The sequence below is a fragment of the Medicago sativa genome, chromosome 4 (genome assembly GCF_051527215.1).
Source record: "Medicago sativa cultivar Bolivia chromosome 4, Bolivia_mono, whole genome shotgun sequence".
NCBI lineage: Eukaryota > Viridiplantae > Streptophyta > Magnoliopsida > Fabales > Fabaceae > Medicago > Medicago sativa.
In genome coordinates, this window is record NC_140752.1 from 7419322 (window position 1) to 7440795 (window position 21474).

The 21474-nt window shown below is 33.9% G+C and overlaps 1 protein-coding gene and 1 non-coding gene across 2 annotated transcripts; one reads left to right on the top strand and one right to left on the bottom strand.

Moving 5' to 3' along the window:
- Window positions 1-608: 608 nt before the first annotated feature.
- LOC146925913 (mediator of RNA polymerase II transcription subunit 15a-like) lies at window positions 609-5463 on the top strand. The gene is made up of 7 exons (XM_085758350.1): window positions 609-735; window positions 1379-1502; window positions 2165-2276; window positions 2636-2756; window positions 3963-4086; window positions 4806-4917; window positions 5260-5463. The coding sequence occupies exons 2-7, from the start codon at window positions 1393-1395 to the stop codon at window positions 5287-5289; spliced, it is 609 nt and encodes a 202-aa protein (XP_085614476.1). The 5' UTR covers window positions 609-735; window positions 1379-1392; the 3' UTR covers window positions 5290-5463.
- Window positions 5464-15629: 10166 nt separating this feature from the next.
- On the bottom strand, window positions 15630-15736 carry LOC146925914 (small nucleolar RNA R71). Its single transcript, XR_015009071.1, has one exon. It is a non-coding gene; the product is annotated as a small nucleolar RNA R71 (small nucleolar RNA).
- Window positions 15737-21474: the final 5738 nt, after the last annotated feature.

The window sequence follows — 21474 nt, forward strand, 5'->3', positions numbered from 1 at the left end:
AAACATTCTGAAACACTTCTTTGTAAACTACATTAGATGTAACATCAATATCTTCACCTTCCTCGTTAATCAACAATATTTTTAGCCCTTTTCTTGAAGTAACTCGAGGTATGGCAAAATACACTTGACCATGCGGAAAAAAAAAAAACTGATTGGGGCAGATAAATTTCGACCTGATTAAGCGAAAATTGATATTTTTGAGACTTAAATCCATTGACTTGCTATGAGATGCACCAAATCTAAATGGTACGAGGCTCAAGAAATTGTGTGTGTATAATATGTCATTATGTAGATTTTATAATCATGAGTCATGACCATCAGAGAAAATCTCATTACTTGCAATTATATGTTTCCCAAAATCAATAGCAGTACACTTGTCATTGACATTTGCACATATTAGTGGTTTTCTAGACCTAAAACGGGCAAAATTGGAAGGCCTCTGAATATATAGGAGGTGGAATAAGAAATTTTGCAAAAGAATAAAATAAATAGATGAAAGCCCAATCAATGAGAATTGTTCAAAAATAAATAAACAAGATTTAATTTTAAATTCTTTCAAAAAAAGTTTTAATTTTAAATAAAAATTTAAAAAAAGAAACAGATATTAGCGGAAACTTTCATTACACTGTGCCTTTATATAGCGAGTGGAGTCGCAGCACAGAACTCAGTTGCCGCCCTGAAAACGCCGTCGGAGCACAGCGGAGACGATCATCGGCCGCCGCAAACTCTGTCCAGGTTTTTTCTCAATCATGTTTTTCGGATTCAATTCCACCGCGAATTGCGGCCACTATAACTGTTCTTAACAAAATGCATGCATACGATCATCATCATCAACCATTGATTTCGCGGAATGTGAATGAAAAAAAAATTGTGTTGGAATGGAGAATGTTTTTGATATATTTTGAGATAAAAAATGTTAATATTTGATGAAGAAACAATTGAAATACCGTTATGTGGTTTTCGTCTTTGCATGATTTTTTGATCTCAATTTTTTGAAATTTAGGGATGAAATGTGAGTTTTGTAACAAAGTGTTGTCAATCAATGTTGTCTACGGCGGATGGCGGAATATAGCTGATAGTTAAAAATCCGCTATAGAAACACGCCATTGTAGCCTATGGCACTGCGATGACGGACATTCCTTAAAAAATGCCCGCCATGGTAGTGCCATGACCACCATTTAGTAACAGTGTTGTCAAAAAGCAATTATAGTGGCGATATAACAGTGCAGCGTAAGGGGAGTTGCGATTGACAACACTGATTTTAGATAACTTAAACATATTCGTGTTCTATAATGTCTTGGTACATTACATATATATGTCCATTCATGCTTCTTCTTAAGATTGGCTTTGATTGGATTGTTCTTTTTTGGTGCTTCAGATACTTTGGATTTGATGGATTCGAAGGATTGGGTCGCTAATCAGGGTACTGAACCCACCACCGACACAGTTGATTGGAGAACTCAATTGCAACCTGATCAACGCCAAAGAATTGTCAACAAAATGTAAGATTCAGTATCAATATTGTATCAGAGGTTATTTAAATAATAGTATTTTAGCTGTCGTTGCATTTCAAAAGAAAATTAGGAAATGAATAACCAATCCATAACTTGACAACCTTTACTGAAGATTTATTATGTTTGTTCTATAGATGCAATTCTATCCAAGAATGGAAGAAGTAAAAAAAAACATGAAGCAGGTCTCACGGTTCTGTTTAACTTTAAAAAATTAAAGCATTTAAGCATACAACTTCGCTAGATTCTATTCAATTTCTGACAAATAATAGGCAAATTCCTCTCATTAATTTTCAGATGAATGTTGTTCAACCAAATCACTACCAAATATTTTCAAGGTCCATGCATGATTTTTAGCATGCTTATGCTACAATACTTATTGGTCGGGTTTACGGGTTAAGAGTACATACTTTTCATGTTTTTCGATCATTTGCTCTTGCATTGTGTAACATTTTGAAATAATTGGAACAAACTTTTTTGTCACATTGATGAACGATGGTCCTTGGATGTGACCTATCCCTTAAATAGTAATCCAAGTGTCCATTTTTCTGGTTCTGCCGGCGGGGGAATGAAAAATTATCTCTACACCGATTATCTGAACATCTCTGTCATTTGCATTATCTAAATTTGAAATAATTACTTTTCCTCTGTAGAATGGACACGTTAGGAAGACATCTTCCTGTTTCTGGTTCTGAGGGATTACTTGAACTTCTGGAGATTGCTCAACGATTTGAAGATAAGATTTATACTTCTGCTACAAGCCAGGTACATTCATTACTAGTATTGTGCAGCCTCCACTCTTATTCATGGTTACACATGATACTACGTTGTATTGCAGTATAGAAATATAGCCTATTAATTGTAGCTGTGTATAGCCTGTAAAATAACAGCTCTCACATCTAGCTAGTCTAAGAGAGATTTCTAACTAACTAGATCGAATCAGTTAGAGGGATTTGACCTCTATAAATACCAATCATCCTGTAATCATTACTAAACGTTGATCAATGAAGAATATTCAGATTCCCTCTCATATTCTCTTTCATATCTATTTCTCAAAGATAACTTGGGTTTCAATTATATGGATCATTGATTATTTAATTGATACTGGTGTTCCTTCTTTTCAGACTGATTATCTACGAACAATATCTACGAAAATGCTAACAATGGAGATTAAATCTCAAAACACCATGGCCAACAATATGCCATCAAATGAAGGTGATCCCAGGAATAATCTGCCCGATCAAGGTAAGCATGTGTTTTCTGGGGAATTGGTGGTTGTATACAGGTATGATACCAAAGTTGGCAAATCTTATTTAATTATTTATATATTTAAAAATGAGAAATGTTTATTTAATTATTTGCTTTAAAGTTACCAAAGATGCTTATTTAAATATAGGGGCATTTGCAAAGTATTAGCAGAAATTGAGTGAAGCCTTATTTTGTTACTTAAACTTGGTAACATGTTAGCATAGGGAATTTGTTAATGAACTAAATTTTAAAACATTATATTGGAAATGGTATATTTAATTTCTTGAAAGTTTACAAATTGTCTTTTTTTAACACAAAAACTTTTAGTTTTTATTCTTTAACAAGTGCCCCTAAGTGCGCATGTTAGCAAAATTCAAACTTTAATAATTGCTCTAAATGCCCTATGAGTGCATGTTAGCAAAACCCAAACTTTAACCATTGCTCTAATAGATTCTTACATCTAACTTCTGTTAAGTCTACATTAACCATTGAGTTAGGTTTTGATTTTGCGGAATGTGAATTGAAAAAATTGTAATGGAATTGAGAATGTTTTTGTTATATTTTGGGGTAAAAAATGTTAATATTTGACGACGAAAGCGTTGATATACCGTTACACTAGTTTTGGTTTTCGGTGATTTCTTATCTCAAATTTTTTAAATTTAGGTTTTCGAAAATTAGGGATGAAATATGAGTTTTGTAACAAAGTGTTGGGATGAAATTTAATATGCTATGTAGTACAAAGTGTTGTCAATCAATGTTGTCGACAGTGGATGGCGGAATATAGCTGATGGTTAAAAATCCGCTATATAAACAAGCCATTGCAGCCTATGGCACCGCGACGACAGGCATTCCTTGACAAATTATCTATGGTAGTTGTCCAAAACACCGCCATGGTGGTGCCATGACCACCATTTAGTAACACTGCTGTCAAAAAGCAGTTATAGTGGCACTATAACGGTGCAGCGTAAGGGAATTTGAACAAATTGCTATTTTTTGCGATTGACAACACTGATTTTAGATGATTTATACATATTCCTGTTATATAGGGTTTTATGATTGCAGTCTCTTCTGTTCTTCTTGCTCACTTGTATTTTGTTGCACTGTTTGTATATATAATGTTTTGGTACATTACATATATATGTCCCTTTTATGTTTCTTTTCAGAATTGGCTTTGATTTGATTGTTCTATTTTTGGTGTTTCAGATACTAAGGATTTAATGGATTCCAGTAATTGGGTCGCTAATCAGGGTACTGAACCCATTGCCGACACAATTGATTGGAGAACTCAACTGCAACCTGATCAACGCCAAAGAATTGTCAATGAAATGTAAGATTCAGTGTCAATACCGTGTCAGAGGTTATTTAAATAGTATTTTTACATGTTGCATTTCAAAAGAAAATTAAGAAATGAATAATCAATCCATAACTTGACAACCTATATTGAAGATTTCTTTTGTTTTTTCTATAGATGCAATTTTATCTGAGAATGGAAGATGTAAAAAAATCATGAAGCACATCTCGCGGTTCTGTTCAACTTAAAAAAATTGAATCATTTAAGCAAACAACTTCGCTCAATTCTGTTCAATTTCTGATAAATAATAGGCAAATGCCTATCGTTAATTTTCAGTTGAATGTTATTCATCCGAATCACTGCCAAATATTTTCAAGGTCCATGCATGATTTTTAGCATGCTTATGCTACAATACCTATTAGATGGGTTAACGGGCAATGACCATAGTTGAGTATTAATTTGAATATGAAATTATTAATACTCAAGTTTTCCAATCAATTGTTGTTGCATTGTGTAACATTTTGAAATCACTGGAACAAATTTTTTTGTATCATTGATGAATGATTATCCTTGGATCTGTCCTCTAAACAGTAGTTTAATTGTCTCTATTTTTTTTCTGCAAGTGAGGGAATAAATAATTATCTGACAAACTGATTATCTTTTTACCGCTAATTTTGTTTAGTGTTTGTGCCATTGTATATACATTTCTGTCACTTGCATTATCTAAATTTGAAATAATTGATTTTTCTCTGTAGAATGGACACGTTAAGAAAACATCTTCCTGTTTCTAGTTCTGAGGGATTACTTGAACTTCAGAAGATTGCTCAAAGGTTTGAAGATAAGATTTATACTGCTGCTACAAGCAAGGTACATTCATTACGAGTATTGTGCAGTCTCCACTCTCATTCATGGTTACTCATGAAACTATGTTGTATTGTAGTATATATCAATACAACCTACTTTAGTTGCGTATAACCTATAGAATAACAGTTCTAACAAACAGGTATTCTCATTGTAACTAACTAAATCAAATAAGTTAGAGGGATTTGACCTCTATAGATACCATTCTCATCACGTAATCATAACTAACTTTTGATCAATAAAGAATATTCATATTCTCTCTCATATTCTCTTTCTCAAAGATAGCTTAGGTTTCTACTGTATTGAACATCGATTATTTAACTTGATACTGGTGTTCCTTCTTTTCAGTCTGATTATCTACGAAAAATATTTATGTAAATGCTAACAATGGAGCTTAAATCTCAAAACACTGTTAATACCCAGCAGACCAACATGAATTCATTATCGTCACAAGGTGGGGTAAATGTAATCCAACCAAATCTAAATACCCATCAGCCAGGTTTCAATATGTTTCAGGAGCAGCAACTGAAACATCAGCAAGAACTTCCATCATCTCAGTTTGTCACAAGAGAAGCCTTTGATCAGTTTGTGCAACAAACTCAGAACTTCATTGATCTAACCAACAAAAGGCATGAACAGGGAGAAGCTGCTAGGGCTGCTATGCAATCAACTTTGGATTTAATCTTGGCTAAGCTTTCTAGCGAAAACCCTTGAGCACTTATGTTCATCTTTTTAGCTTTTACTTCCTACTTGGCCGCACCCCTTTAAGTTTCTTGAATCATAAGTTTTTTTTTCTTTTGGCTTTATTTTTGTCCGATGATAGAAAGAGGACGATATATTGAAGAATATTATTTAATATTATCTTGTTTTAGTTTTTTTTTTTAAAGATTTATTTCCTTTTGAGATTTCATTGAACTTGTGCAAAATACCAACTAAAATTAATTTGAGCACACATGCTCATACATATGCATGATTCAATCTTAGAGTATAGGATTAATCAATTCAGGGAGAGCTTTGAATTTATGGTACTACTTGTTACTATTATTTTAAGTTGTACTGAGTCCAAGATTTAAAAATGACATGATAATAGAATTTAAAAGAGGGAGTTCCATATGGGGGAGAGTCTTTTCTTTAACGCTAGTTTAAAACTGTGTCCAGGCAAAGAATTTGTCCAAGACCTTTTACAATTTCAAAAGTATACCCCCATAGAGCTCTTGATCTAAAAGATGAAACTAGAAAAAGAATTTAAGGTTAATGGTCAAAGAATAAAGCATTATTGGGGTGAGTCATTGAACAGATCCAAGGCCACCACTTTGCTCAAGAGAGACTCTAAATAAACAATCCCTTGGTCAAAGAATAAAGCATTAATTAATTCTAAAGTGTGGAAGACATTGATATTGAAGAGTTAAAATAATTGAACCCTGAGAAAGGCCAAGAGTTTTGAAACAACAATCCCTTTTTTTATGAAGACTTTTTTCTTCATCTGGTTGTAACATATGACTCATTTCTCAAAAACCAACAAATGTGTTTGCAATAAAAAAAATGAAAAGCTTCTTGAGCAGTATCAAAAAACACCTAAACCAATGAAAGGTTAAATGTTTCATCTTGTCTCAATCTCGTGTTTGATAACACAACAAGATATGTAAATTAATCATGTAATGCTTCTCTAGTTATCTCATCATGTCTCTCTAGTTAATTTTTTTTTATCATGAATATGAGTTTGGTTAGAAATCCGTAGAATATGATAAGAAAATAAATTATTGATTTAACCTAGTAAAAATTAATTAAAAATTAAAAATCTAATAAAGTATAAGTAAAATTTAAAAAATGAATTTGACAACAACAATGAAGTCTTATCCCACTGAGTGAGATCGGTAACCTGAATTAAATTATGTCATATTGTTATATCATAAGTCATATTTTGGTACAACTCATTAATCTTCAAATCAACAAATTATGACACATCTTTTTAAAGTTGAAGTAACATTGTCCTCTTTTTCATAAGAGTAATGATATTTTGACATCCATTTGATGACAACTTTGTTGACAACCTTGTTTTTCTCACTTCTTATTGGTCAAAAACAATGGAGATAGAAAAAGGAAGAGAGAGGATAACAATATCATGTGAGTATGAGAGAGAAAGTTGTCCAAAAGTTGTTAAAAAGTGGTTGTCAAAATATCATTTCTCTTTTCATAATCAAGATAACCAAACTTAATTGAATATGACATTTATGTAGAAGTGACAACGAGACACCCAAATAAAGGTCATCGATATTTGTTGGTTTTATAAGTGGATTCCATAAGAAGCAGAGTGAAAAAGTGTTAAACAACTTGATAGATTCTAGATGAACCCATAAAATATCTTAGACCGTTTTAGAATCACCAAACATTATATATCTAGAGACATGACTTTCATCATCCACACATTTCAACAAGTGTTACATTTCTGGTCTTTGACCACTTATATGCTTGTTGTCTCTCTGACGAACATTACAGACTTGATTGATGGTAATCACATTTTTCGTCCCTTTTTTCTTTTCAAGTTCGTGATAATATTTTTCTGGAACAAAAATGTTCATTGTCATCACAAGTTTTTTGTCTTCCCCATTTAAACGACCGACAACAATATGGCCTTTTAATTTTGATGTCGTCTCATGACTATGTTTCTCATACACAATAGTAAGATTTCAAACTTCATGTCATCACATTTCAACTTTCTAATTTTTTTTTCTTCTTTAAAGACACCACCTTTTTCTCATCCTCAATATAAGATATTGTTTTATTCAATTAATATTCAAGATCAAACTTTGAAATAACTATAGAAAAACCTTAGTTGAATCACAGCGAACCCAATCCAACAATTCATCCCAAAACATAAATTTCTTGTTAATGATAACTATCTTCACAAAATCAAGTTCCTCAACAACCAGTTCATAAACGTCAGATTTCAAATCAACCGAGGGTTCAACCATAACTGAAATGATATCATAACATAGAAACAAAAATTACAAAAAAAAAAAAAAAAACACATATCAGATGGACCCTTGAGGAATTTTTTTCCAATGCACCAGAAGAATCCTTTCGAATTTTTTTCGCAATTTGTAGACACAATGCGAAAAAAATATCATTGAAAATGGTTTTAGAGTTACATTACATTTACTTTGAAACGAAAATGTTCTTAATAGAGTCAATGGTAGGATTATGTATTGAAAATCAAATTTCATGAAAAAGTGTTTCGCTTTGGATAGGTTTTAAGTTAAAGTGTTAGAGAAGTTGTATGAGTCTCAAAATTCTACTAATACTTATACTATATACATAGCTTCCGGATGGGTGCTTCTTAAAAAAAATGTGTTTGAAATGATTTTTTTGAAAATGGGTAAAATTGGGAGGCCTATGAGCATATATGAATTAAATTAAGAAACTTTGTAAAAAAATAAAATAATAAAGACTATTACTTTTCTCATTCTATGATATTCTCGTGAGCCTTATTTTTATTTTTATTTTTGAAAATATCGTCTGTTCGGATTTTATAATCTGAAACATGTTGTTAGGTATTTTCGAATTGTATAATCTGAAACATAACAAAATAAAAAAGAAAGTGTGTCGTAATTGATATCAAAGGTCTTTGTTGACCGTCGTACATTTCCCGCATAAACTGCAAAGCTATTTCCGGGATTATATGAGTGGTCATCAGTGACCATGATATCATAAACATTCCTGACTAAGAAAATAGAAGGAATAAGTTAGAAAGGATGAGAAATGAAGAATGAATGAATATGTTGAAGCATGCAAGACTTTAACTACAGTCAAAGGAAACGTTTACAATGCATAAACCGCCCAAAAATGCATTAAATACACCACAAACTGTCCAAACATTGGGTGTAACACCACCTTCCATACAATATGGGAGGGTTCATGTTATATAATCCAAAACTCTCAGAACATTTTTGGATCGTATAATCTGAACCGTCCCAGACCGTGTTTAAGTTTGATTTTTGAAGGGTTTTCATGGTGAATGACATAGGAATAAAAAAAATGTATGAAACATAATTCAACGGCGTAAAACAACATAATAACAAAAGTGATGAAATTTCTGGGAAGGTGTTTGAAGAGGTGTTTTTGTACTTGATCCAACTGGCCTGGCAACTGACATATTTCTATCGGCAGGTGAACTGGATGACATTCACAACAACCTCTTCGTAATCAGATCTGCAACATAATGATGAGAGGCAAGATATTTCAAGACGATTCTTTTGAGTTAGATCATGTTGCCTTGCCAACTGACGTATTTCTATTGTCAAGGCAGCAAGATCTAGCTCATAACAACCTCTTGGTGTTCGTATCATTCGGATAATTTTTCAGAGTTTTTTTGTTGTGTTTTGCAACAAATGAACCAAGCACGCTAATTTATAGAACTTTATGTGCGTCGTGAACCGCAGAAAATGTTGTTGCAATGTGGACCCCACAAAAACTTGTGTTGAACTGGTTGAACCTGACTTGCACCCTACAACACGAGTTTTAACACACGAAATTTAATTTTAGCGACGTACATTAAATACAACAATTTCAAATACATCAGAGACATAATTCAACAACGTAAAACACATCATAAAGAGAAATGATATTTGTACAACCACTTTTTGACAACTTTCTCTCTCATACTCACATTATGTTTTTACTTTCTCTCTCGATTGCTTTGGTTTTAGTGCCAATACCTCTTTTTCTTTATAAAATTATGGTTGTCCCAAAAGTTGTCAATCAAATGGTTGTTCAAATAACAAACCTTCATAATACAATACAACACAATTGATCACGGATTAACTAAACTAATTTCTTCGTCTCATTCCTCCAGTAGAGCTCTGATCTCTTCGTAGTTTTAGGTCGAATCAAACTTTTCTTAATTTCTTCAACAAATATGACCAATGAAGCATCCAACTCAATCAGTTCTTTTCTAATGTACTAACCAAATATCGAGAACATGGTTCTCACATCGTCGTCGTTCCTGAACTTCATCCAGCTGAACTACACTCTTCCAGCTGAGTCGGTCGATGGACATCGATACTCAACACCATCCACCTCCTTGTGTTTTTGTGGTTGATTTGATTCAATTGATCCTTCAAATCAGAGAGTGTGACATCATTCCGAACCTTGAACAGATGAGGTCGTTTTCCCCTGTTGTAGTAAATTGTAGCTAACTTATGTTCGAATCAATGACCGAAGTGTCCATGATTTTCTGATGTGGTTGACTGCTTATGAAAACACACACACACACACACACACACACACACACTAATTTATAGAAGTTTTAGGGCGTCGTGGACCACAAAATTGTGGATGCAATGTAGACCTAATAAAAAAATCCTGTACCTAAGAGGTTCAGATTTTATAATCCGAAAGTTTCCCCGCCCTACAAAGTACAAAATTTAACACGTTATTGAACCAGGCTGGATTATATAATCTGAAATTTTTTGAAACAATTTTGGATTATATAATTCAAACCAGCTCAAAGTTTGCCTGGTTACTTGCTCGGCAAGAGTGACTCATTGAACACGTTTTTTGATTTTTCAAACAAGTCATCACACGTTTTTTGACCCTTGATCTATGAATCGTTACACTATATGCAGTCATTCTTCACAAATTTACTCTATAGATACCCAATAATCTTTCACAATTTCTCATTCCATCATCTCACTCTCTCATTCTCCTTTCTTTCTACAACATGTTTCCATCGTTGACTTTTCATACAAAAATGTTACTCTAATACTTTAACGATTGTATGAACGGTCAAAAGTGATGGTGCCACTTTGCAAATTTGAACTATAAGGGGTTAAGGGTTGTATGTCTGGGTGCAAGGTTGGTCATCAAAGTCTCCTTTGCCCTAACATTAGGTGTTTGAAATTTTGTGTAATAAGCTTCAAACTTCAATTTTATCCAAAATGTACTATGAAAATATTTATATATTCATAAAATGAGAATTCATATCATCTTTGTCTCTTTACTTTCATGTCTATTTACATTTACTTTATGTTTTTGTTATTTTTAATTATGGTATCAAAATAATATACGAAATCTTGACAATACATAATTTCGGATTATACAAATTTTCTAGCGAAAAGATCACGACCTTGTTGCTAGTTTTTTCATTGTAACTACATAAAACTCTTTCATTTTTATCCAACCATCCATGATTTCCACCAATTTAGATCTAATGGTGACATTCTTTTTGCGAGAGCTTCGTGGTTTTTTAATTCGCCTATGAATAGCAACAATGTTTGGATTATATAATTCGAACAAAGATTTAATCATTTATTCTGAATTTAAATCTTTTATTATCAGATTTAGAAACTAATATCAACATCTTTTCCCGAAATTTCGGATATAAAAAAAATTATAAATAAAAAAGGAAAAACAAAACTTAGCACAAACTTTCATTACACCGTGCCATTATATAAGTGGTGGATTCGCAGCGCAGAAACTCAACTCAACTCACTTGAAAACGCCATCGGAGCACGCGGAGTCGATCATCCGTTGCCACGAACTCTCTGTTCAGGTTTTTCTCTATCATTTTTTTTGGGATTCAATTCCATTCTACACCCTTTTAATCGAGTCGCAGCATATCACCATTCTGCATGGCGATTTCGCGGTAAAGCGGTGCGATTAACAACATAGGTTCATATAATTTATATATTATGAAACCTACATTAACCATTAAGCTTGATTTTGAGGAATGTGAATGAAAAAAAAAATGTGTTGGAATTGAGAATGAAAAAATAGAGGTTAATCAATGTTTTTGTTATATAATTGATATATGGTGATGGGTGATTTTTATATCAAATTTTCGAAATTTAAGGTTTTTGGATTTTTGGTATGAAACGTGAGTTTTGTAACTTGATGACAAGGTTGTTGGATTGTTACAGCCCAATTTTTTTTTCTTTTTTTAATTCTGCATCTGAAGTCTGAGGGAATTGAAAACACATAATTGGTTTTTTTAGGGTTTCAGAATAGGGGATTGACTATTGAGAATTGTTAATTGTAAAATTGGAGTAGATTTATTGATCATAGCTACACGTATAATAATGATAGAAATTGATTCAATTGAAATATTAATGCAATATGGTTAAATATTGATTTCTTCTCAATTTAATCCTAAGCAAACAAAGGGTTGGATTAAACAGCCTAAAAATGTAGAGTTTTTCTTGTTTACCATATATTAACATCAATACTTGCAATTTGACATGTGCAATCAAGGTTTTAAATAACGGTCGCGGTTGCGATTACGGTCGCGTTAAGGTTGTCGCGATTTCGGCTGTAACGGACGCTGCGATACAAATAGCTGTCTTTGCGGTGTGAATTAATCAAAATGTTTCAAAAAAATTATTAAAACTATTTATATTATCATATAATAATGTATAATAACTTAGATTAATACTTTTTTCATAATTATAACACTCATTTATAAACTTTGTAATGTTTGAAAATTGGTATGCAATGTTTTGTTATAAATAATTTGATGCTCTAAGAAATGCATGATAAAATCAATTCCAAAAATATATGACTTTAAACCTTAGTTGTTTGCATCAATTTTTATGATATTTAATTCTTAGCCTAAAATGTAACTATTCTTTCATTATTGGTTCATGCTCCTTTCATGGAGATATAATATTCATAAACTGTTTTATAAATCAGATTTGATGATTAAAATTGTTGAATTATGCTTTAAGTTTTAAGAAGACATGTTTAAGAATGCATTTAATATGAATTAGTGTGTTCTAAATTCAAAAAGGAGCTAATGTTGTATAAAGTGAAATTTCTGAATAATATTCCCTAATTTTACATTTATTCCTTCTAAGATATCTTTATGAATGATAAATGATTCAACATCATTTCGACAAAATTCATCTATCTGCATTCTTAATGAAATCATTATAATATTCTTAAAATGCATTTCTAAATAAGTTCTTGTTGTAAAATGCAACTTGAATCATTCTTACTTTTAATGGTTCATCTAAACTTTGTTCCTAAGATGACATATCATGATATGCCTTAGAATTTGATCATAAAAATACCTTAATTATAAAATTTCATAACCGCATAAAATTTGATGATGTTCATAAATTTTGTTCTAGTTTACTCATTAACATATTCATTTCCTGATTCTTAAGTGATATATTTTGAAAATGGTTTTTGCAAATATGTTAATATGTATGATGAAAATTTCATTCTCCAAACATGTTTTTAAATGGATCCTAATTTAAGATTTATTTTTGAAGGATTTTCAAAAGAAACACATCATTTGTTCTTGAACTTTTCATGATGTTAAGAATGTTTTCATCACAAAGTTCAATTAAAATTTGCATGTATAAGCCTAATGAATTAACACTTGTGTAAGTTCATATTTTTTTGGTAAAACTTTAAATGTATATTGATTGCATTATTAATCAATATTTTGTTATGTAAATGTCTTTCTATATCTTTTATAGAAAACACATCCCTGATCATTAATACGCTAAAACTCCATGAGTTAGTCTCTTAATCATAATGGATGATAGACATGGGATTTAGAACAAGAAAAATGTCAAAATATCATGATTTTGATAATACAATATATGTCATATGTTATTCTTACATATGTATTTTCATGAATTGATTTTTGACGACTTATCTAAAAATCATATTCAATGTATTTCAATATGAATATTTTAATTGAGTTTTATCGTTGATAGGATTTCAACTAAATAAAATAAAATAAAAATCATATTTAACAAGAGAATAATTGTGTGAATTGTTAATAAATTAACAATAAATTCAAAATTGATTTAAAAAGGGATTTACATATTTTGTTCCTAAACTAATATTGAACATGTTCTTGGCATGAATATTTTGTTTAATCATTGTTGAATGTCTACTGATGAGTCATAGATAGTCTTATTTATTGCCTTATTTAGTTTAGTTTTATTTTAGATTTGATTTAGTTTTATTGCATTTTATTTTATATTAGAATATTTTACTTCAAATTGTCTTTTGTTTTATTTTAGGAGTAAATATATGGTGGAAGGTGCCTTGGAGCAAAAGAAAGAGGACTGGAGCAAATACAGCGCAAGAATACGAAGATACGGAACAAAAATATGTTCCTCCAAAGTCAGAAGCTTGGCACGGCCCGTGCCAACATGTGGCACGGTCGTGCCCGTCCCAGAATCCACTTTTGCTGCTTTTCTTCAAGCCCAAGTTACCCTGTTGCGGCTTTACCGTTTTATCCCTTTAGTTGCTTAGTTTCTAAGTCAGATGTAAAGCTATAAATAGAGTAGCTCTCCACCATAAAACAATCATCCTTTACTTTATTTATTTCAATTGCTATTTTAATAAAAGTCTTTATTTTCCCTTTTACTTTCTTTGCAATTTACTTTACTGTTATTTTCTCTCTTCTTCCCCCATGTCTACGATAAACATGAGTGAGTAGACTTCTTCGTCTTGGGATTGTTGGGGAGTCTAATGACTCAATCCTAAACAAAACATGTCTAAACCCTAATTTCTATGTAACCCTAATTTCTAATCTAGATTCACCGTCTTAACGTGGATTAACAATTATCAAACTGTGGAAGCGAAAGCGGAGGGTTTGATAATCGTTAATCCATCATCCCAAACATCAATTCATAAAGCGAGAGCGGAGTCTTGATGTTGGAACAAGTGAATCTAGACAATAATTGCAAAACAGTGAAATAGTCTTTGCAATTATTGAGACAAAGAGTAGTTTCAATCCTCTATGCATCTTCTAGTAATCATGTCAGTGAAATAGGCTTGGTTACTAGAAGTAAACTCTCACTGGACTTTCATCGGAAAGGTGAGGGGCTAAGGGAAACCGGTCTTTAGAAATTAGTGTGTAAATCATGAAATTAGATGTTTAGGTTTTGTCTAGTAAAGGATTAGTCATTATGATGAACCAATGATCCTAAGGCCCTTTATTATTATTGTTTTTACCTTCAGCAATCAAACTCTCTTTTATTAACTTTCTCTCCTCTAATCATTCACTAAAAGTTAATTAAGTTGAACAAATCCCTAGCGGAACGATAACTCTACTTACTACTATTACTTCGATAGGCCGTGCACTTGCGGTTTGGCTATATCAAGTTTTTGGCGCCGTTGCTGGGGAGTTAACTAATTTAATTAGCTTTTTCTTAGTGATTAGAATTCTCTCTTCTTTCTCTTTTCTTTTTATTTTTAACTTTTTATTTTTCTGTTATCGTTAACTTCTTGGGTTCTCAACCTTTTATGCGAAGAACTAGAAATCAAGTGGTATTCATACCCGAGATCGAAAGGTTCTTACATAGAAGAAGGAGAGCAGCACAAAATAACACCGCCATGGCCAATCGCACTCTCAAAGAGTATGCAACGCCGTCTACGGCTGAGCCACAAGATGTTATTGTGTACCCAACGGTTGAGGATGACAATTTTGAAATTAAGCCTGCCCTATTTAACTTGGTGCAGTAAAACCAATTCTCGGGATCCCCCACTGAGGATCCCAATCTTCACATCTCTGTTTTCCTACGAATTAGTGGAACCATGAAGGAGAACCAAGAAGCCGTAAGACTTCATCTCTTTCCCTTTTCCTTAAGGGATAGAGCTAGCGCTTGGTTCCATTCCCTCGAAGTCGGTTCCATTACTTCATGGGATCTGATGAGGCAAGCATTCCTTGCCGTTTCTTTCCACCATCTAAAACCGCTAAACTTAGAGACCAAATCACGCGGTTCAACCAAAAAGATGGGGAATCTCTCTATGATGCGTGGGAGCGTTTCAAAGAAATGCTAAGACTTTGTCCCCACCATGGCCTAGAGAAGTGGCTTATAGTCCACACTTTTTATAATGGCTTGTCTTATACCACTAAGATGTCTGTTGATGCAGCTGCAGGTGGAGCACTTATGAATAAGAACTACACGGAGGCGTATGCCTTGATTGAAGACATGGCTCAAAATCATTACAAATGGACCGACGAGAGAGCCACCACTAGTTCTTCATCCTCCAAAAAGGAGGCAGGTATGTACGAAGTCTCTAACTATGACCACCTCGCTTCTAAAATTGATACACTAACCGAAAAACTTGAAAAACTCAATGTTAGTGCTATCAATTCTGCTTCTACTCCTTCTTGTGAAATATGTGGTATAACCGGTCATGCTGGTGTTGATTGCCAACTAGGTAGTGCTATTAATGGTGTTGAGCAAATGAATTATGCTCAATACAACCAAGGGATGCGACAAAATCAAAATTTTTATAAAAACCAAAATCCCTATGGACAAGTAGCACCACCCGGTTATGCAAACAACCAAAGATTCACTCAGAAATCCAATTTGGAAATTTTGTTGGAAAACTCTATTGCCAACCAAAACAAACAACTTCAAGAACTTAAAAACCAAACTGGATTTCTGAATGATTCTCTTTCCAAGCTCAATACCAAGGTTGATTCTATTGATACTCACTCTAAAATGCTTGAAACACAAATCGCCCAAATAGCCCAACAAGTGGCTACATCTTCCCAAACACCGGGAGTCTTTCCTGGTCAAACCGAAGTCAATCCCAAAGCCCAAGTTAATGTTATATCTTTTGGGGGTAGTAAGTTAGGCGAAACTTTTGCTAAGGTTAAAAACATTGGGAAAGAAAATGTCAAGCCCTTAGGTGATAAAGTTGTGATAGAAGAAGCAAAACCACTTGAAGAAAACAAAACTCCATCCCCCTTAAATCCTGAAAAGCTTAAACTAGAGGGTAAGTTTGAAAAATTTGTTAACATACTTAGGAAGATTTGCATTAAACTTCCCTTTGCTGAAGCTTTGTCTAGGATGCCTCTATATGCCAAGTTTTTAAAGGAAATTTTTTCAAAGAAAAGGGCTATAGAGCATAATGAGACAATAGCCTTGGCTAAGGAAACTAGTGCAATCATCCAAGAAGCACCCCCTAAGCTTAGAGATCCAGGTAGCTTTGCCATACCATGTGAAATTGGGAATGAAACCATAAACAAAGCCTTATGTGACTTAGGAGCTAGTGTTAGTTTGCTGCCTTTGTCTCTTCTTAAAAGGATAGGGATAGGAGAGTTGAAACCTACAGAAATGGAATTAAAGTTAGCTGATCATTCTACCATGAAACTTGTAGGACATACCTGTTAAGATAGAGGGGATATACATCCCCACTGATTTTGTAGTCGTTGACATTGAAGAGGACGATGACGTCCCTATAATTCTAGGTAGACCTTTCCTCGCAACTGCGGGAGCTCTCATTGATGTTAAACTTGGTAGGATAGTCTTTCAAGTGAGTGATCAAATGGTAGGATACGAGTTGGAAAATGTTATGAAGGGTCCCGCTCTTTACTCTTGTTGCATGCTTAACGATCATGTTGTGAAAGAACGTTTTATAGCGTCATCTACACAATATGATATCTTTGATCCATTCTAAGGACTCTTTCTAACCGTCAAGCTAATGATATTAAAAGAGCGCTTCGTGGGAGGCAACCCACGCATTTAATTGCTTTTGTTTTGTTTTTCTTTGTTTTAAGCGTTTTTGTAGGTAATTGTCCAAGTTGATTCGAAAAAAATGGAAAAATTTTGAAGCCTCAGGACCAGAGAAGAGGCATGGCCCGTGCTAGGTATGGCACGGCCGTGCCAAGTTTTGAAGCAAAAAAATGATGGATGAAGTCAGAAAGATGGCACGGCCCGTGCCAATAGGTGGCACGGCCGTGCCCGAGCTCTACACCCCCATATATACAAATTTTTCTTTCTTCCTCCTCATTCACAAACAACAACCCTCTCTCATCTTTCAAACTTCTCTCTAAACCTCCATAACCTTCAAACCTTCATATCTCCCTCAATTCTTCACCAAACCACTCAATTCTTTCACCAATCAACCACAAACTTCATCCAAAACACAAACCACCAATCAAAAACATCTTTCACCCACTCAACCACGTAATTCACAAAACCCTTATCTCCATTAACCCTAACCCCAAAACCACCAAACCTTATCCAATCTCCACATCTAAAACCATAAACCTCACTTAAACATCAACCCCAATCCAAAACCAACCCTTTCTACTCAAATTCTCATCAAAACCCTAACCTTCACCAAAACCCCAAAGTCAAACCAAGGTCAAAGTTCTAATGGCTTCACGAAGGAGTGGCAAGGAACCGGCAACATCTTCCGGAGGACCACCGTCAAAGAAAAGAGCACCGGCAAAGAATCATGGCATCACCTTCAAGGATAACAACCAAAAAGAAAGGTATACAATCCTTATCTCTAAACCTTTGCATCCTTGTAGGTACCATCATCCTCATACTATGACTACTTTAGGGATTAGGGACAATGCTTTTGAATTGCTGAATAGATTAGGATGGGGTGAGCTGCTTAGTCCTATGAGGGGGTATGAAAATTTTACTTATGAGTTTTTAAGTTCTATCCAATTTACGAAAGATAAGTTGAATTTAGATGACCCCGATCATAGAGTCTCCTTCCGGCTTTTGAATATTGATTTCGAGATGTCCCTTGAAAACTTTTGCAATGAAATGGGCTTCGCAAATGCAGGGTTCATCCATGACTCTTGGAATCAAGCTCTAAAGCCGGAAGACTATAACCCTGCTAGCTTTTGGACACGCATCACCGGTAGAAACCAATATGTTCCACGATCCAACAAGGCTAGTAACATCCACAACCCAGTTCTTAGGTACCTTCAGAGAGTAATGACTTGTACCATTTGGGGTAGGAAAGAAGTAGGAACATGTAGGACGGATGAAATCTTTATGCTTTGGGCTATGCTTACTAATAATCCCGTGAATACTTGTTTTTACATACTTGACTACCTCGCATCAATAGGAACTAAGCCTAATCTTGTAGCTGACATAGTGGTGGGAGGTGTTATCACGTTCATTGCTAGGAAGTTTGGAGTGAGCGAGGAGGAGGGGATAAATGAAATTCAGGGCAACAATAGGCTTAACATAGAGACATTAATCTCTATGAAATTCATTACACATCATCCACCCATGCAATATGCCCTCAAACTCAATGTGCCTACTCTATTTTTGCTTCCTAACCCATCTCGGACTAACACCGCGGTGGAGGTGAATTGGTTGTATGTTGATAATGAACAGGTACATGAGCAACATGACGAAGGAGAAGGTGCTAACTTGCACCATGAGGAGGAGCACCATGACCATGATGCCAGAGAACTTACTAATGATGAAAGATGGGCATGGATGCGAACCGAGGTGGAGAGGATAAGCACCGAGCAACAAAGGCAAGGTGTTGAGATCTCCGGCCTTCGCAATGAAGTTCAAAGGGGCAACCGTGTCAATGATGAAAATAATGAGATGCTCCGTCGGATGATGCAACACCTCCAACTTCAAGGTCCTCCTTACGGACCTCAATAAATTGTGAGCTTTCCTCTTCCCTCTCTTCCTTTCTCTTCACTCTTTCTCCTACTCTTCTTCTACTCCTTCTTTCTTCTTCTTCTTCTTCTTCTTTTAATTTCTTTTTCTTTTGAATCATTGAGGACAATGCTTCCCCTAAGTGTGGGGGGGGGGGGGGGGGGGCTAATAAAGTGTCTAGAGTCGTAGTGTTCCCAAACTCCCTTGAACTTTATTCTTTTGTTTTGTTTTTATAGCAAGAGGCATGACTAGTAGCTTGTTTTTAATGTAAAAAATGGCATGAAAATTTTTGTTTTGTCTCTTTCTTAAAGGTTGCCTCTTGTACATGAAAGTAGTTTCTTGTGTTTCTTATGTTCTTGCTATACCCATATCATGTTTTATTGTGAAATTCTCCAATGAGAAAAGCACTCGGTTGCAATCCTTGAGCAAGTGTATGAATAGGTATTTTAAGGAGCACGTTCTATCTTTAGTGTTAACTTAGACCCTTTAAAGTCTTAAGAGTAAAAGTAGTATAAGTTTGTGTGGGAAAATTAATCAAATTGTTCTTAATTGTTATATTCTTTTTAATTTGTTAATAAATGGGGCGGGAGAATGGCACCAACATGTGGGGGAAAGGACAATTACATCCTAACTTCCTAATTGTGATGGTGACTCCTTAATTTGAACTTAAATAAAACAAATTCATCAATGCTAGGGGGAAAGGACAATTACATCCAAAAAGACTTCCTACGCGGAGATGAAACAAATAAAAAATTTTGTGTTTTATCTTGGTTTTCGGGTGTCAAACATTGATTACGTTTGAACCTTTTTAACCGGTGATATCTTATTTTTTCTTGGGAAGGGAAAAAGTAAGCAAAACCCTTGAGAATCGAGGTCCGGGAGTTGTTTTCGCTATGGGAAGGTGTTAGGCACCCATAACGACTATAGTATCCTATAGGAACCGTCTTTAATTTCTACGCACGCGCTTTATTTTTAAATGCTATTTGAAAAGACGTTGTTAAACCTAAGAGGTTTACTAAGTAAAGAATTGGAGGGAGAAGAATGTTTTTGAATTTTTATTTTTAGTTGAATTGAAGGAATTTTGTTCCTTGCCTACGTACCCGTTTAAGGGATCAAATCCACCATAGTTCTCTTCCAAAAATGTTTTTGTTTTTGTTGGTTGATTTTAAGTTTGAAAATTGGAATTTTTAGAATGAGGAAAAGAGGCCTCAAAGGCATGAGATTGTGAAAATGTGAGGTGGAATTAGTTATTTGCAAAAGAGGTCAAGTATGATTAATTTTCATTAAAATTTGATTAAGAAAAAGAAAGGGGAAATTACAATGGGATTTTGATCCCAAGGTTTATTTAGAAAATGGTTTGAGTGAAGTTTATCACATTTTTTTGGAAAATTGATTTTTTTCTAAGTATAAAGCCTAAACATTCATCTAAGCATACAATCCTAAGCATACATCTAAACATGCATATTCTAACTATATACCTAAAGTGGTGTGTGTGCATGTGTCGGTGCTTGTGTCGGTGTACATTATTAGAGTCCATTGTCCTTATTACATCATTGGCCTAGATACATTCTATGGTCTTGCAAGGAATTTAAATGACATGAAAGTAAAGTACAAATAGTCCTAAGTATTACATTCTAACTTTTGGTGAAACTTAAAGTGCAAGCAATAAGATGGAAGAGGGGATGAAGTATGGGATGCTTATGAATGAAACATGAAACAAAGGGATTAGCAATACAAGATATAGTATGGAAAATAAAGCAAGTAGAAATTCCATAACAAAATGAGCAAAATTTAACCAAAAAGTAACAAAAACTTTAGCCAAAAAAATGAAAAAAGTGGACTTGAAGAATTACCATAACATCAAGGCAAATTTAAGACTTAAAATTCTCATATCGATGGTAATTTTCACATGGTTCATTTCAGCCACATTATGAGAATTATAAGGTCAAATATGAGCCAAGGCCTATAGTGCATTTTCAAATCCACTTCACACATTATTTCTCATGGTAACAATACACATTACTTATGAAACAAGAAAATCACAATTCGCACTTTCAAAACAGCCAAACAAACACAATTTTCAGAAGTAAACACCTTACACATTCGCATATTAAGCACTCAACACAATGTGGCGAAATATTAGAATCAAAAGCATACAAAGATTTCA

What these genes read in the sequence shown, in the direction of transcription:
- LOC146925913 (XM_085758350.1), top strand. Translation starts at nt 1,393, where the DNA reads ATGGATTCGAAGGATTGGGTCGCTAATCAGGGTACTGAACCCACCACC. An exon ending in GAATAATCTGCCCGATCAAG is followed by an intron (nt 2,757 to 3,962) that starts GTAAGCATGTGT and finishes TTGGTGTTTCAG; the next exon opens with ATACTAAGGATTTAATGGAT. An exon ending in ATACTGCTGCTACAAGCAAG is followed by an intron (nt 4,918 to 5,259) that starts GTACATTCATTA and finishes CCTTCTTTTCAG; the next exon opens with TCTGATTATCTACGAAAAAT.